The sequence below is a fragment of the Mastigoproctus giganteus genome, chromosome 3, assembly GCF_048544385.1.
Source record: "Mastigoproctus giganteus isolate SK-2022 chromosome 3, ASM4854438v1, whole genome shotgun sequence".
Lineage (NCBI taxonomy): Eukaryota > Metazoa > Arthropoda > Arachnida > Uropygi > Thelyphonidae > Mastigoproctus > Mastigoproctus giganteus.
Window position 1 is genome coordinate 202,426,823 of NC_143577.1, and position 18,370 is coordinate 202,445,192.

At 37.7% G+C, this 18,370-nt stretch overlaps 1 protein-coding gene across 4 annotated transcripts in view; it reads right to left on the reverse strand.

The window, feature by feature from the left end:
* Positions 1-3,802: 3,802 nt before the first annotated feature.
* LOC150088581 (sodium/calcium exchanger 3-like) overlaps positions 3,803-18,370 on the reverse strand; it is a 139,670-nt gene continuing 125,102 nt past the window's right edge. For 3 of the 4 annotated variants that reach the window (XM_090369586.1, XM_090369585.1, XM_090369584.1), the window contains 2 exons: positions 8,938-9,096; positions 3,803-4,986 (listed from right to left, as the gene is read on the reverse strand). In XM_090369586.1, coding sequence (XP_090225712.1) covers positions 4,610-4,986; positions 8,938-9,096 — 536 coding nt within the window. In that variant the 3' untranslated portion in view covers positions 3,803-4,609. The remainder of the gene's footprint in view (positions 4,987-8,937; positions 9,097-18,370) is intronic. The other variant, XM_090369587.1, reaches the window with a different exon arrangement.

Sequence of the window (18,370 nt, forward strand, 5' to 3'; positions counted from 1 at the left end):
TGTTTCTTAAAACTCAACATAAATTTATCTTTAAGTCTTTAGAATTGAAATAGCTCATTAGGTAGGCGGTATTTTATTGTGGGTGTTTGCAGTTTTATCTTGATGGAAACGAATTTTCAATCTCAAAGAAACAAAATATAATCCCAGTAGGCAGGAAATTCTCTATTGAACGGTATCACTGGCACCTGAGAAACTTCCGCTGCACCAACAGCAAACTGAGAGAATTTTTAACCCCAGCAAATTCACTAAATGTCTGATCTTCATTTAAATCGCAATGAAGTTTTGAATTATACCACAAGAATCGTTCTTTCCGTGGAAGACTCATCCTTTTAATGCATCCTTTCTCTGGAATAATTATTTTTACGTCTCTTTTCAGTTTTATAACAAGCATTAACATAATTTCTGCATTATATTAAGAAGGAAAGAAAGCATCGTTTAATTTATACACAATGATATGATTAAAATACGAAAATAATCTCTAGAATGGGAAATGATAATTTATTAAAGAGAATGCATGCAATACTTGTTTCTTTCGTTGTAACAATGTAGCAGCTTTTATATGTTGAAATATTTTTGACGTTTTATTGGCTATCTCGTTCATTTCACACGTGAGCGCGCGAGTTGCCCAAGAAGAAATCTACATTCTGTATTGTTTAATGGGCTATTTTTATTGGCTATCTCCTTCATATCACAACGTGGGCGCGCGAATTGCCCAAGAAGAAATCTACATTCAGTATTGTTTAATGGGCTATTTTTATTGGATGTCTCGTTCATTTCACACAACGTGAGCGCGCGAATTGCCCAAGAAGAAATCTACATTCAGTATTATTTAATGTGTGACGTAAAATACGTCATAATTCAGAATACTACGCAAAATGAAATTGCAATTTCAAAATGGCGGTAAGTTGAGAGATTATTGCAGACGATTTTTAACAAAAATTCGCATTCTCTGGTAATAATTAGCGGACGCAAAACAACAATACAGTTGCAAAGAGCGATACGTTGTGTTCTGTCACTTGCTCACTATAACCCACGAGATTTTACTCCACAAACAAATTAGCACGTATTCATCCACACGTCACCATAGCAACCATGATGAAGAAGATAGCGTGAATTAATTATATAGAGGTATAATACGAAGGAAGAAATAGATGGAGATAGAAGCTTTTTATTATCTATGGCGAAATAAAAGTAGACAAGTTTAAAGAGAAGATTAATGTGCATTTTTATCTTCAGATAACTAACCTTCTGTTGCCGAGATTAAGGCTGTAGCTGCCCCTACAAATTTCTTATATACATCTATTTACACAGATATACAGAGTGAGGGTGATACTTATAGAGGCACTAATTTCAAAAGATACCATTAAAACATGGAGAGAGACAGTGTTCTAAGTAAAAGAGCACAGACATTAGCAACACTGTTTGAAGCACCTGGAATTCGATGCACATATTCAAAAATGTTGATAAGGAAAGAGAAACCACTTATTTCACGTTCGTAGAAGTTGAAAGAGTACGTGAGGTACTAAACAGTTTGGTTTTTTCTGTTATCTGCATTCATTATCATTAATCATAACTGAAAAAAAAAATATATATATAGGACTGTATCGTAAGAATAGAATTATGGTGCTGTCATCTGATGGGTTTTAAAGAAACTAATTTTAATTTATTATTTTAATTTATTATTTGCTTTATTTATTTTAATTTATTATTTGATTTATTTATTTTAATTTATTAAACTATTAAAGATAAATTTTAATTTATTTTTGCATATTTTAATAAGTCAAATGCATTTTAAAATTCGTTTATATCGTTTGTAAGATTTAATAATACATTTTTTATCCTTACAAGCTCATAATCAGTCAAAAGTAATATTAACCAGCATTAGAGTCAAAATTAAAAATCGATATTTAAGGAAGACGTCTTTTGTTTTGTTTTTTTTTCTTAAGGAAAACTCTTTTTAATTTATATTTAGATTCTTCAAAGGATAAATACCTAAACGTTGTTCACACAGAACTTTCCCAAGACATAAATATTCTTGATACAGTTTCAAAAGAAAGGTTTCTCTTACCATATCAAAGAAAGCGAGCATATAAAAACACACTGTCTCTTCTTCAATGATATCCTTTTACACAGAAACAGTTAAACTGGAAAAGAAAACTTTGGAGTAGAATTCAATAGAGTTTCAACAACTTACGAACACATCTACACACGCACACATACACACACATGCATTCACACTCATTCACGCACGCATACAGACTCTAAGGGGAAAGAAATTGGAAACAGCCGTGGTTGGGGATGAGGTGGGGGAAGTAGTAGGTAAGATGCTCTTTCTTTGACTCTATCCAGAGAAAGAGGCGCATAGAAATACGGAATTATTTTAGACAAATCAAGGAGTGGTGCGTTCCCTAAGCGAGCGATGTGTGTAGATATTCCAAGGGAGATGGAACAGGGAACTAGATACTGCACGATGTCTTTTGTTTATATATATATTTCCCACACAAAAACGGCACTTGGAAGAGAACAAGCTTTTTATCTCTTAGTCTATTCTAATCCCTAATACAAATGAGTCATTTCTACACTTTTCGGACATAAGGTTATATATTTTTTTTTGTTATAAAATAGCATTCCCTCCCCCCCGGAATACTGAAAAAGGAAGCTAGCTTCTCTGCATATTTAAAGAAGGTAACTACAGTATACAATAAATCATATCATTTGTATAAATAAGCCCTATATGTTAATTTATGCTAAATAAGCACGTTATTGTAGTACAAATATCTATTCAAAAAATCGTATCAAAATCCAGTTATTCCATATTATTCGAAGAAAAAAACAGAGCTCTTCAATGCAGTTAGAAATTGATGCTCAAATGGAAATATGGGGTTTGTTGTTTTTAATTTTATTTTGACGATATTTAGCTACGTGTCTAAATTTCTACAGTTTACAACCTACAACTAATAGTACTGTTATTATCAGTACTTATCAGCGTACCGAATCAATACTACAAACCTATTTTTCCAATGAGTTTTTTTCTATCTCTACTGTAGCTCACGTACAAGATCAGTTGGTCTTAAAATGTTTATTATTAGCACTTCATACGCACGAAAACACTAGCGATTTTTCATTTATGAAGATGATGGACAGCAGTAAGTGAATAAACCAAGAATTAATTCAAGACGTATTTCGATAAAACTTTGAAGGGGAAAAAATCCAGCTTTAATAAACCGGTTATTTATTAACGAGTTGTTTAAGAATAAGACGGTAGTTTTTAAATTGATCGTCATACAGCTTCTGTTGATATGTTACTGTGTTTAGTTTTTTTCTTCTTCTTATACTTAAATCTTAAAGCAAAACCAAAGATATCATCACTCACTTATAAAACGCACCACAAGCCAACGATGAAAATGACTCTTGCTGTCGACGGTAGCGCCATCTTTTATTTACAAACCGAACTAAGAGCTTCTATATAACTTGGCGTATATATATATATAGATGTATATTTGTAGCAACGAGAAAATAATTTTATATACAATTAAAAGTATTTTTCCACTATAAAAATAACATCATTGGAATACCCAAGTACACAAGACTACATAATAAGCTACATACGCAATGAAAACATTAAAAGTTGTCTTGAACACTGTAAATACGTAAAAATCAACCAAATAAATTAATTGACAAGATTTTAGTTGAACAATTCCGTTGTTTGTCTTTCAAGGGTTTCTAATATTCCTAATAATTTAATTTAAAGGAAGTATTGCTTATCGCTTAGACACTGTAAAATTCATCGTTTTTTTTTTTTTTTTGGAAAATACTTAAATCGAACCACAAATACCCATTCAGTGTATCTGGTGTTCGCCAGAAGATGGCGCTTCTAAATGCTAAATTCTACTTGGAAAACGCGTGTGGTATTTTAATGCCATACATTATCACTAAGCAGGCATCCAACATATATCTGATATGTTGACATAGAAGAGTCGTTGTAAGGGTTGTAAGTCGCCATATGGATTATATAATTAATGAAAAGTTGCATGTCACGAGCTCCCGAACTGTTTCTAAATTTGTAAGTTACGAATTGTTTGGCAAAAAACAATTCTAAATTTCTATTTCGAAAAATCTCGTCGAACAGTCCTACGAGTACACAAAATGGCCCTCCCCAACACTTGAAATACGTATTAGCAACTAATGATGAATTTAAACATAGATTAGAGAACTATGATGGCATAGCCATGTTTTCTTCTCACTGTACGTGAATAAACAATGTTGGTTCGATTAATAGGGACCATTAACTATTAATATTTAGTTTGCAATAATTATTAGTTTTTAATAGAGAAAGAGCCTCCATAAAACCTGAATGAGGTTTACGATAGTGCAAGAAGAAACATGGCGGCCATTGAATTAACCGCCTGAGAAGGAAAAAAAAAAATCACCATAGCAACACACCCAACATTCGTTTCATTGTTACGTGAACGGAGCACGTGACGTTGGGAAATCGACACCGAGAAACGGGAATTCTACTTTTTTTTTTTTTTTTTTCGGTTGCCGAGATACCCGTTTCTATAGAAACCTGATGCAGAATCCAAACAGCGTTCCACCAAACGGTTAGGTTTTAGAATCCTTGGATTACGTCATAGGCTTCGAGAGAAGACATTAACACATAGAAAACCCATAAGCCCACAAACAGTATGGCTGTTGGTAGTTTGTACTTCATGGGACCACCGAGTTCGCCCCCAACGGCCTTGTTCCTACGGAGAAGCAACACGGTACAGCAGATGAAGGCGGACACGCAGAACAGTGTTACGGAGAAGGCCAAGCTGCCGGGATGTACTCGGAACTGGCGACCGTGTATTGCGTGGTAGATGGCTGCTATGGACCAGGCGATGCCAATTCCCAGGAAAACGTTGACGGCGTTGCTTCCAGTTACGTTGCCAATTGAACTGTCTGCGTATTTGTCGTTGACAGCCGCCACTTTGCTAGCAAACGTGTCTGAAATGTATTAAAAATAAATACTGTTATCCATCCATCTACTATGAACTTAGCATCAAGATAAATATTACACTTACAAACATATTTCAAAATTTAATTGTGGTAAACAGGCAGCTAATGTAAAACTAAACAGCGTAGCACGTATTACTGCATTTAGAAATCTATTAGATAGTGTAGTATTGATAATTTATTAATTAGATTGATTAATCTTATTAAATTTCATCGTATTCAATCAGTTCAATCATGCCCCAGACTAGAATAGCAAAGTAACAGTAGTGCTGTGGCTCTGGAGAGAACCGAGGGAGGCCGTCCTCCAACGAATCACAGCCTCAAAAAATGTGCGACTTGTGAAATGTTTGCGGAATATTATGGAACAGGACAGTATCTAGCCAAGGAGGATGTCTCTGTGAGTGCTAGGTGTAGAAAGTGTCAAGACATTTGGCGCCAACTCAGCGTTCTGATGGGTGCCAATGAGAGTTTGAGGAGTCGGGTATATTAAAGTGCGGGACCCATCAAACTCTCAGCTGCCCAATTCAACGCCAGAGCACCATCTTGTGCATCAGGCTACACAGCGGCAATCTCCAACGTAGAATGCGCCGGTCCTTCAGGAGAAATTTATAGTTGGTGACTTCATTGTCAGGGAGATGGGTAATACAAATTTGTATAATGTGCAAAAAGGATAGGTGGAATAGAACCACAGTATGTCTGCTGGGGGAAAAAGTTGATGACGTTGTATAGCAGATATCATCTCTTAAGGGCAGAAAGGGTGATACTGTTGTTCACGATGGCATTAATGACATTCAAAGTAGCAGATCTGCAGACTTACTTAACAAGTATAGGCCAATGTTGAAAAAAAATCGTGAGCTAGGTTAAATTTGAAAGTGTCTGCAATTCTGCCCAGAAGGGAGTACATGATAAGAGCCTTGTCAATCAATTCGGGCCTGGAGAGACTGTGAAAGGCTCATGGGGAAGAATTTTTCTCAGCGCGGTCTGGGCTTGTTAACAGGAGAGACTGCTTCTACAGGGATGGGATACACTTAAATAGAAAGGGTACAAGAATATTTGCTAATGCTATCGAGGAAGTGTTAGGTGGGTCGAAAACTGCTAGCTTGGGGGGATTTAAAGACTAAAATATTAACAGTAGCTGCAGGCAGAGGTGCAAGTCGTTCTTGTAGTGCTTCTATTACGTTCGAGGGAGGGCTGCGGGGTTTCAGGGACTGTTGGGAGTCATCACGGAACAAATAACTACATGAGCAGTGTTAGAGTAACCAAGAATAAGAACAGGTGCATGTATACCAAAGTTAGGAGTAGAATAAATAAATTTGATGAATTTGAGGTGTTGGTCAAATCATCAAAGGCGGATATTTTTGGGATATCAGGGATGTGGTGTCACTCAGATATAAAGGAAAATTTGGGAAGATGGCCTGAGAAGTGGCAACTGAAGTTTAACATTGACAAATGCAAACTACTGCATATGGGTAGAACTAACCCAAGATAATCGTACCAACCGTTGTAGAAAATTACAAAGACCTGGGAGTAATTGTGCAGTCAGATATAAAATTTTCTAAGCAGTGCAGAAAGGCTGCCAGAGCATGTCACGGGATATTGTCAATGATATACAGGAATTTTGCTAGTAGGGAAAAGGCGTGATTATCCCTTTGTATAAGGCAATGGTCAGGCCACGCAACAGGATCCTTGAGGTCTCATTTTAGGAAGGATGTAGAGTTGCATGAGCGTGTACAGAGAAGGGCAACAAGATTGGTAAGGGGAATGAAGGGGTTCTCTTTCCAAGAAAGGTTTAAGTTCTGCAAATTGCAGCTTCTGGAAACTAGGCACCTGCGAAGTGATCTGATTGAGGTGTATAAGGCCTTGAATGGGTTGAGCACGCTGAATTCTGATGGGATTTTTCCGCTTGCTCAGATTACGAACCCGAGGGGGCATAAATTGAAATTGAGGAAAGGTAGTTGTAGGATAGATGTGCGGAAATTTAGTTTTAGTCAGCGGGTGGTTGATTACTGGAAAAAACTGCCATCTGTTGTTGTGGAAGTTGATAGGTTAAATAAATTCAAGGAGGAAGTGGACAAACATCTGGAGGGAATGGAGATGTGTGAATTTTTTTTTTTTTTTGTGCTGATGCTACATAAGCTTGCTTTCTTGTTTCACATCCTCGATTACTACTACTACTACTACTACTACTTCGTGTTTGAGTAATTTGATATTTGCGAGAATAGGCTATCATTTAAACCATTGTAAAATGTGAAAGCGAACAGTTCTCTAACAGAATCAAGGGTTATCTTGTTAGCAGTTTTGTTATGAAATTTATGAAGCATATTACAGGTAGCGAACAAAAAATGGAAATACCAACAGAATATCACTGAACAGATACGATGATATAGAGTCTGCTAAGTTCTGGAAGTGTTAGAATGCGGCATCATTTTTCCACAAAAAGTTCCGCCAGTTTATGGCAACTTAATGAAAGCGAAAACTGCTTTTCATAGGTTCTGAGGAGTCTCACGAATTGAAGTCCATCTACTGGCAGGATTATGTACGATGATAATAAGATTTACTGTACTGTGTTATATTAGGGTCACTCGTAATTGATTACATATACCCATATATGTATTTTGTCTGTAAATTGCGTGGTCGATTTGCTTGTTTTGCTTGACGAAAACACCCGAGTTTCCGGGGAAAAACCATGCTATCTATGCCTGAGACCGACTCACTCAGCCACGGAGTGAAAAAGGCACATTAAATTTCCTCGCGTCATTGACGGGATTCGAACCAGGGCCATATTATGGGGAATGCAAGAATTCCCAAATGACGATGCGATGCACACTCAGACGTATGGGTTCCATAGCTGACGATCCAAGAGACACTCAGTAATCACAATTCAGTGATCACCGAGGTGTATATTTGTAATATACTGCGTGTTGAACGGACCTTGGAGTTTCCATTTCTTTTTGTCCACCACACATGTTTTCTTTAAGATTAAAATTATTATTAGTTCAATCTTGAGAATCATAAGGGTGGAACTCACAAATATCACAAGAAACAGGATGCAATACTGAGTCACACGCATACTAAGGAACTGCATGGACAAATCATTAAAAAATGTGAAATGAAACATTCCGACAAAATAGCATGGACCAAATTTATGCTTCCAAAATAAAACCCAACACTAAATTTAAATTGTAATGCAGTTAATTTGGACCATGCTAGACTGTTTGTGATGCGTATTACATTGTTTTATAAGTCTGACTAAACAGGAGAACCCAAAAATACGGTTTAAAATGTACAACAGACATAATGAGACATAATTAAAGGATTTTTTTTAAATAGCAGGAATGTGATCTTCCGATAGGGGTCGATATCGCTTTCTGTATCCGAACTGGGTTAGGACAGGAAGAGATTTTTACAACAAAGCCAGGCAACTGCCGAGAATGAAATCGGATCGCCATAAAATTATGCCCACGCCCTCTCATTTAAATGTTTTTCATTCCAGAGTGTGAATTTTATCCAAGGATTCCCACCCCCCTCTAGAATGCTTTTATTATAAAGTGATTAATTCCTGATTACTTAGCCTGGTCTGATTTTCATTAAAATTCTTCGCACAAATCCTTAATGACCATCTTTTACAATCTTTCTCGATAAGCAAATTTAATTTTTCCTTCATTATCATTAATTAAGTTAAAAAGTTTAAATAAAAAAAATAACTATCGGAGGAAATGTGCCGAACGCTACAAACTTAACAGCCCTAACTGTCCACAATGCACGCGTACAGATTATTTGTCAATGGCTTAGTTAACTTTTGAATTATCCTTTTCAGTGGAAAGTTCAAGTAGTGAAGGTCGCATTATGTGGATGCTTGGCGTTATCCGGACGATTTCAAGATAGCACCAAGCACATCCTTTTCGTATCGGTGTTCTGGTTCGTGAACCGCGAAGTTCTTACCTGGAACGCTGGTGCCGAGGGCGACAAAGGAGATGGCAGTTACGGTGTCCTTGAGGCCGACCGTGCAGCCGAAGTGTGACGCGAGATCCCCCACGAGAGCTGTCAACATCCCGATGACTGCGATGCTGGAGATGAAGCAAGCCCATCCTCCGAGGTAGTCTGAGGAAGAGAAGATAAATATATTACCTTACCTGGCCTTCACGCTAGCAAGGTCAATCGTAAGTCAAGTTATATAAGGTAGGGAGAAGGAAGGGACGTTAATTTTGCTACCCATCTCTCCTCTTATCTTATTGAAGCCAGGTGGAGAGTTTATTCAAGATAATGAAAGATTAATTCCTGCTTCTCCTCTCAGTCTAACCTTTTAAGTTTCAAATTTTCATCTCTATGTCGAAGTTTTTTCTTTTTTAGACTGGCCGAACTTTATCATCACTCTTAAAATAAAGACAGCCCACGTAAATATTTTATATAGCTCTTCCAGAGGATTTATAGCGATTGGATAATTATCTGGACATAGAGAATATGTTCGGATAACTCCAGCAATTTAATGCTCTACAAACAAAGAAAGATCGAAGAAATGTATACGATACTTGACAAAAGCTAGGGAAACATCTGAGTTTTTCGGAATTGAAAACTTTCTGCATATTGTAGTATTACAATAAAATAAGAAAACTAAATCAATCGACAGTAATTTTAATTAAATAATTATTAACGGTCGCTCAGATCTTTTATTATCAAAATTGTACATATCAACGACACAAATAATATTACTTAAAAAATAAACAGTATAATAATTTGTAGAAATAATCGAGTATTGTGTTCTTTCTCACTCATTAATGTTTTGATCCTTGGATCCGCATCCAGGGAAATTGAAGAAGTGACTGCTAGACGTAGAATGGGATTAGAAAGCAGCCGATTGCTTTTTTCTCGTTTTATTACTGTCATGGCCGAAAAGTTGCTTAATACAAATAGGAACAAATTTCCCCATCAATGCCTGACATAATGTTATTATGTTTCACAAAAACGAATTGGTGATCCACAAATTCTCCAATCTGCAATTTCTGGAAAATTTTTGGATTATCAATCCTTTGTGGATTGCCGATTAGCATATACCAATCTGTTGTGGATTATCGGTCATCAATTACCAATCTGTTGTGGATTATTGTTCTTCAATTACCAATCTGTTGTGGATTATCGTTCATCAATTACCAATCTGTTGTGGATTATCGTAATCAATACCTCTACCTCTCCGTTACCTATGAGGAAAGAGAACCTATACCAATTACAAGTTGTTGCCATCGAATCATCAAATTCAGCACTGCTAGTAAATTTTTTGGAATATTAATGTACAAATTAATCTACCTTCATCCTTTTATCGACAGTCACCGACATGGTGTTTTCCTAAACAATTCATTCTCCATAAACCAATCTTCATAAATATAATGATTCACTGTTTGTAGGTATACGTCGTGCATTTGACTCTTTTCAGCCCAAATTTTCTTCTCTAAGTTTTCTTTTCTTCTTTAAGCTTTTTATTGTTGTTGAAAGTAAGGCTTCAATTTCTTTTAAAAGTTTTAAGTTCCGATGGTCCTTTGGTCCCTAATTTATTCTATATCTAAACGATTTATCGCTTTCGTTTCAGTCTGCCTACATCATGTAGCAAATGTTCGTCAATGACCTGAATTTATTAATTCATCCTCTAATAACACAGAACTTCAATCGGATCTCCTTTCACTGTCTTTCGTTGAAAGAGAACAAGAACAATATGTTTCTAACTCATTTGAAGTTTTCTTTAGAATTACGATGAAAAAAAAAAAAAAACTATAAACGCATCTGCCTATACAATATAAAAGTTGTTGGAGTAATACGATGTTATTAGGTTTTGAGGCGCATCAGCAACTTAGGCCATATTGCATCGTTCTGTATTCTTTTGTATAAGTTCTGTTCACGGGCCGATTTTATGTTGTACGAGATTAAAAAACAGGAATACCTTTATTATTAATATTGTAATATTAGCAGTAGCAAATGATGCAAGAGAGAAAGCTTATCAGCATTAGCCAAAAAATAAAAAAAAAAAAAAAAGAAAACGAAAAAAGAACCTCCTACATTACAGCCGTCATGGATAATAGCACAGTTGGTATTATCACCGTCCTCCCCATGTTCGAATCCCGTCGTTGACATGAGGAATTTTTATGAATCTTTTTCACAAGGAGGCTGAGTTAGTTGGTCTCTGGCAAATGCGGCAAACAACAAATCAATCAGAGAACGCATGAAATTTACAGACATACACCGATGAACCAAAACATTATGATCACCTTGCTAATATGATGTTGGTGCTCCACGTGCAGCCAAAACAGCTCGAACCCGGCGAGGCATGGACGCTACAAGATTTCTAAATGTCTCTTGTGGTATCTGGTACCAACACGTAACCAGCAGATCCTTTAACTCTTGTAAGGTCCGTGGTTAAGACGCCTCAGATCGGAGTTGCTGTTCCAACACAAACCACAGATGCTCGATGGAATTAATGTCTGAGGAATTTGGAGGTCAGGGCAATACCTGGAAATCTTCCTCATGTTTTGTGAACCAGTCTCGAACAATCCGGGCGGTATGGCATAGCGCATTATCCTGCTGAAAGACGGCACCGCCAGAGGGGAAACCGTTGCCATGAAAAGGGCGTACCTGGTCAGCAATGATTTCTAGGTAAAAGTATAAAATGTAAAGTGTTCATTGTCTAACAGCCCCAGGGGTTTCCTCCATCTCCGCGTTTTGTACTCTGTTTGTGAAACACAGAACACTGTGAAGGCCAGAGATTTTAAAAAGTGTAAGCTATATGTTTATGTTGTGTTGTTCCTCGCATATTTTAGCTATCGAGCGCCCCTAGTGGGCCCCCCTGTTGTCCACAACTGATGTTTAGGTAGGTGGTAGACGTCAGAGTGCCCGATACCTAGATGACAGGACCCAGGGTATCCCAGCAGAACATCACCCAAAGCATGACACCTCCGCGACCGGCTTGTTTTCGTCCCACGGTGCATTCAGGCACCATTACTTTCCCAGGTAAATGACGGACACGTACCCGGCCGTCCATATGGTGCAACAGGAAACATGATTCATCGGATCAGACGACCTTCTTCCAATCACTCACTGTCCAGTTTCGATGCTCGCGTGCCCATTTTAGGCGCTGTAGCTGGTGAACCGTGGTTAGCATGGGCACTCGGAGTGGCCGGTGGCTACGCAGCCCCATTTTCAGCAGGATTCGATGTACTGTGTGTTGTGACACATTACTCCCGTCACCAGCATTCCAATTACCGGCGATTAGCGCCAAAATCGCCCTTCTGTTGCGACGTACCATCCGGGAGAGCCTTCGCTCACCTCGAGCATCGATGAGCCGTGGTCGTCCAACGCCTCGCCGGCGGTTCGTGGTTTTTCCCTCCTCGGACCACTTTCGGTAGGTAATAACCACAGCTGATCGTGAGCATCCCACCAGCAGTGCCTTTTCGGATATGTTCTGACGCAGTCGTCTGGCCATTACAATTTGGCCTTTGCCAAATTCACTTTAGTCCGCTGCCTTTCCCATATGAAGAACAAGAGTAACACTGATTAATGGAGCTCAGTATCAGATGTTTTTTATACCGTGTCCCGATCCGCGCACGCGCCGTAGTTTACCTGCAGTTGCTTCGATTTGCATAACGACTCGCTGGTCATTACATTTTGGCTCATCGGTGTATAATATATGGCGCAATATGGTCTAAATTGGTGATGTCCCTAAAACCCTACACCAACCATCCCCCACACACATCACCTGTCCATGCCTTCCAATACTTTGCATAGTTCTTCCTTGAATATATTCAAACTGTCCACTTCCACAACAACAGATGGTCTAACACTCTTTGGTCTAACAGTCAACAACTTTGGTCTAACAGTCAACCATGTGCTGGCTGAAGGAAAACTTCCGCATACCCCTATCCTGCCACTATCCTTCTTCAATTTGAATTTGTACCCTCCTCACGTATGTAGTCTAGCAAGAGAAAGAATCCCATAAGAATTAAACTTTCCCAATCTATTCAAAGCCTTAAACGCCTCAATCAGATTACCTCGCAGTTGGCTAGTCGTCTCCAGATGCTGCAATTTGCAAAACTGAAGACTTTCTTGGCAAGAACACCCTTTCGTTGCTTTCACTAATCTCATTGCTCTGCTCTGCACCCAAACCAACAGCTCCACATCCTTCCTCAAATGAGGCCTGCAGACCTGTATGGAGTACTCAAGATGCGGCCTAACCATTGCATTGTACAATGCGAAAATCACCTCCTTATGCCTGCTAGCAAAGTTCCTGTATATCCTTGACAAAACTGCATGAACAATCCTGGCAGCTTTTCTGCACTGAGGAGAATTTCACATCTGATTGCACAATTACCCCAAATCTTTTATTTTTTACCATCCCGGCCGTAGTACCATACAGGTGGTAGGTTAATCTGGGATTGCTGCTACTCATATGCAGTACCTTGCAATTGTCAATCGTAAACTACAATCCCTGTTTCTCAGTCCAACTCCCTAAGTTTTTAGATCTTGTTGCAGTAGCACACCTTGATTACTGCCACTAATTACCCTGCCACCCTTTATATCATCAGCAAACCTTCATCAATATCATTAATAAATGCAGAAAACAACAATGGCCCTACACCGAAACTGGGGGACTCCAGTAATAGCATTAATCCGTGAAGGGCAGTGCCTTTTGATAACAACTCTGTGTCTTCTCCTACTCAACCATCTCTTAATTTTTTAGTAACCTGCCCTTAATGCTACACTTCTCCAGTTTGTACAGCGATCTTTTATTTTCAACCGTATCAAAAAGCTTTCCTGAGACCAAAGTGTATGATATCAAAATTATTTTTTTCATCCAGTTCCTTTGTTACTGCATTATAATATCCAGTCACGATTGGCCAGACTAGATTCCCCCTTAATGAATCCACTCTCTGTGACTGCAGTATAACTGCAATCATATCTAGATGGTTCTGCATTACTTCTTTAGCCAGTGACTCCATCGCTTTCCATAGAGCAGAAATCAAGCTAACATGTCTTAATTCGTCATGTCAGCAGTCTCATATCCTTTGAACTCCCTTTGTGAATTGGGGATACATTCACAGATTTCCAGTCCATAGGAACCTCCTCCAAATCCAGGGGTGCTCTTGTAATTATGGTAAAGATTTACTTACCGCTCTTACTATAATGGGATAGATTCCATCCACCCCAGGTACTGTTTTCACATTTAGCTTCAACAATTTCTCTTTCATTTTCACTTTCCCAAGTTATCACAAAAGCATTTAATTTCTTTCCTGTTAGATCTGACACACTTCTGGTATTCCTATCCCTAAAGAATTCTTCATAGATGCAAAATACCTATTCCGTTTGTCAACAATCTATGCAGGGTCCTCAACAGTAGAACCATTGATATCAATGGTTCTTCCTCAATCAGATATCAAGTGGACTAATATGATTCATATTTTTTTGCTGTCTCTATCCGCGACTTCTCCAAATCTACCCAGTGAGGGATGTATGGTTTTCTCCCAAAAACTAGGATTTGGCCTAGAAAGCAGCAAATCCACTACAGAATGGATGCAAGTTACAGACATAGTATACTTATGCCTCATACCCTAAGTTGCTTTGGCGCTTAACACACACACGCACACCCTTGGCGCTTTCTCAAAATACCTTAATCTTTTCTGAGTGATCTTTTCAGTAAGAAAAAAAAGGTACAGAGTCCTTAACTTCTGAAATTAAACCGCATCTGCTTAGTTTCATTAACTCATCGCAATAACCTTTTTGCGGTCATGCACGGGTGAGCATCTACACGTGCGTTCCCCCACCTAAAGGGAAAGATTCTGCTACTTATGATTATTATTAATGTTTCATTAATGAAAGTAGTAACAGTAATTATCATTATTAATTAGATTCAACGAATATAATTAATAATTTAACAAGCCGCAATCTACAACAAGCACCATAACAAAATACCTATTGGTCAAACCTTGACTCTTCATGATTTTGTTTTTACAACCTTGCAGACGAATTACCATAGGAACATATATAGTATTACCAAAAAAGTATTGGTATCTCTTTAATATAAGAGTAAAATTTTATAAAATAGTTTTTTTCTTTAGTATTACCACTGTTAGTAAGTGAACTTAACGAAAATGCTCTACATTTTGATTTGGTTCCTTTTCTCAGGGCTGGCTACTTTTGCAATACGTATTTTATCAGTTTTATTAGGGCTTAAATCCAAGTTGTCTACTGCTAACAACCACGGTAATACAGGGCGATTCTAAATTATTGTCGGGGTTTCCGTGGCCTATAATTTTCGAACCAGAAACAACAAAATATGAAAGGGTAACTCAAAAAGTTTTATTTGGCAACGCTGTACTCGCCGCATTGATGTCTGGGAGATATTGACGGCATTACTTCAAAATGGCGACTGTTCAAGAGAAGGCAATGCGCGTACTTTGGCTTTCCGAAACAAAGTCCGTTATCACAACGCAACGTCGTTACAGAACTCAGTATGGAAAAGATCCATGTTCAGATAATGCTATCCGAAGTTGGTTAAAGCAATTTCAAGAGACTGGCGTGTTCTGCACCGTAAAGGAGCGGAAAGACCGAGCACTTCGCAGGAAGATGTTGATCGAATCCACGAAGAGTTTTCTTAAAGCCCACAAAAATCAACTAGACGAGCTTCTTTGCAGTTAGGTATACCACAAGTCACTGTTTGGAGGGTTGTTCATAACCGCCTTCACCTCCATGCCTACAAACTGCAGATTGTGCAGGCTTTAAAGCAGAACGATAAGCCACGCCGTTTTCAATTTGCCCAAGACATTTTGTCAAACGTCGAAGCTGATGAAAATTATCTTCGGAGATGGAGAGTTAGCGATGAAGCAACGTTTTACGTATCATGGAGGGTAAATCTCATAACTGCAGAATATAGGGATCAGAAAACCCTCACGCCATTCGAGAATTCGAAAGCGATAGTCGAAAGATCAATGTTTGGTGTGCTTTGTCATGTTCGGAAGTTTGGGGCCCTTTTTCTTTGCGGAAAAAAACATCGACAGCAGTGACCTATCTGGACATGCTACAGCTGTATCTGATATCCCAGTTGGAAAATCATCAGCCAAATGTGGTGTTCCATCAAGATGGTGCACCGTCACATTGGTCTCATTGTCCGAGAATTTCTTGACATGCATTTTCCTGGACGCTGGGTTGGGCGTGGTGGACCGATTCCTTGGCCTCCGCACACACTATCTTACGCCGCTTGAGTTCGGGAGAAGAACCACGCTACCCTCAGCTGAGCCCAACTACCTCAGCCACGTTGTTGAAGTCTTTTCCACCCGGTGTGGAGGAGGAGAATGATTCTACCAACTGTGCTATCAACGAGGGCGAAATTAAAAGTAGTTTTGTTCGTTGGGTAATAGAGATAAAGTTTATCTGTGGCTGAGACAGAGAAGGCGGTCTAGATACGTCTTCTAAAAGCAATTTTAAAATTTTCTGTTTTTTTTAATATGGAAATTCGATTTATCATTCGATGCAAAAAGTTTTGTGGGATTGATGTGACCTCAACGTTAAAATTGTTTTTGTGTATTGCTTTTTTAAATTATTCAATAGTAAAAAGCTGTTTAACAGAAATGAAGCCGTTTAATTATAATGAATACGTAATGCAGTAAACTAAGTTAATCTAATTTAATAATAGTTAATTAGAATAAATAAATAATTCGTATGAAGACAATTAAAATGCAATTATCAATTGTAAGTTACTGTTTTCCATGAATTGCATTCATGAAGTATTTGGCCATTATCTCTCTGTCTAAATTTATTTCACTAAAACTGGGCAAAATTAGGTGCTGAGTTTATACGGGTTGCTAATTAACCTAGTCTGCAAGTATCCTCTATTTGTCCTTTTTCATTTTCATCCAAGAAAGAGATAAAGCATTCCCGGTGTTCTGTTTACTCAACCTCATTTTATGCTTCGTGTAAACAGCAAATAAATCTTAATACCTTACTCAAAAAACAAGAGAATTTTTGTTCTGGTGCGTGCTGTCCTGTAGTGCGTGGTACTAACAAAAGGGGGTGGCAAATTTCCTTCCACATTATGGAAATGGTCTGGGTTCGAACTTCGTCAAGATCGGAGGTATTTAAGTATTTTTCGCATTTAAAGAGGCATATAGTTGGTCTCAGGAGAAAGTTTCAAGGCTTTTCATCCCGGTAATTTAGGCTTTTCATCCAGCAAAAGAGGCAAGCCATTCCGATGCATAATTTAGATTATATACTAGCATGTCAAATTTGAAAATTTTGGGCCTATTTTGTGTCTTCAGGTCGTATCGACCTGAAGTCAGAAAATAATCAATATATGCGGGGGTTTTTTAAAGAAAAAAAAGCTGAATCGAAATTTAGTCACCAGGTGACTAAGCGATTTTTTTACTCCAATAAACAAAGCAGTTTTTGCATGCGTTGTACGGAGGAATTACTCTGGGATTGGAGAATTTGAGGGTTTGCGAGTCGTGGTCTTATTTTTTGTCTCCAAGATAAAAAGTTAAGGCAGCAGCCCAAACTTAAGTAACGAAGTAAAGTCAAGTTTGCTTTAAAATTGCCTAAAGAAAAAGCACTTTTAATTAATTAAACTTTATTATAAGAATGGCGATAGTGTTATTGCAGCCCTCAGAGGATATCAAAGACTGCAAAAAATGATGTCTCGAGGCCTCCTTATTCGAGAAGAACCGTGTAAATATTCAAAGTCAGAAGAGTAAGAATTATGAAGACAGCTGTGGAAATCACAATGTTTGATTCTTGGAAAATTCTCGTGGAGAAATGGAATTTGATCGTCAATAAAGATTGAAGAAAAATTTGTCTTTGTGTTATTTTTCTAAATTTCTAAATTTCTAATATTTTATTGTAAACAACTCTCCCACGTACTGATTACAACGCAAAAAACCCCCTTTAATACTCCTTATAGTTTTTGAATGATTAATTTTTAAAAGGGGAAAAGACTTTATAACCATCCTGTATATAACATAATTATAATGCAATCTAATATAATTAAAGAGTCCAGGTTGATATAAAAGAAGTTTTATATTCTCTGTCTTTAACGGATAAAATATTTTATGTAATTCAATGATTATGATCAATTGAAATCCAGTTATCAAAATCGTAATGATTTACATAAAACCCGATACATTAAATGACAATATTTGTGACTGCTTATAGGGATTCTAGATGATTGATAAGAGTATCGCAAGTCTTTATTAATAACTTTCGAATTCCAACATACATATATTCCTTTTTCTTTCAGTTATACTCTCGACAAACACATATTCTAACTTCTCTTTGGCTTTATTAAAGTAAGCCGTTGTAAATCTCTTTATTGTAGACCTTGTAAGCTCTCTCGATAAAACATGATTGA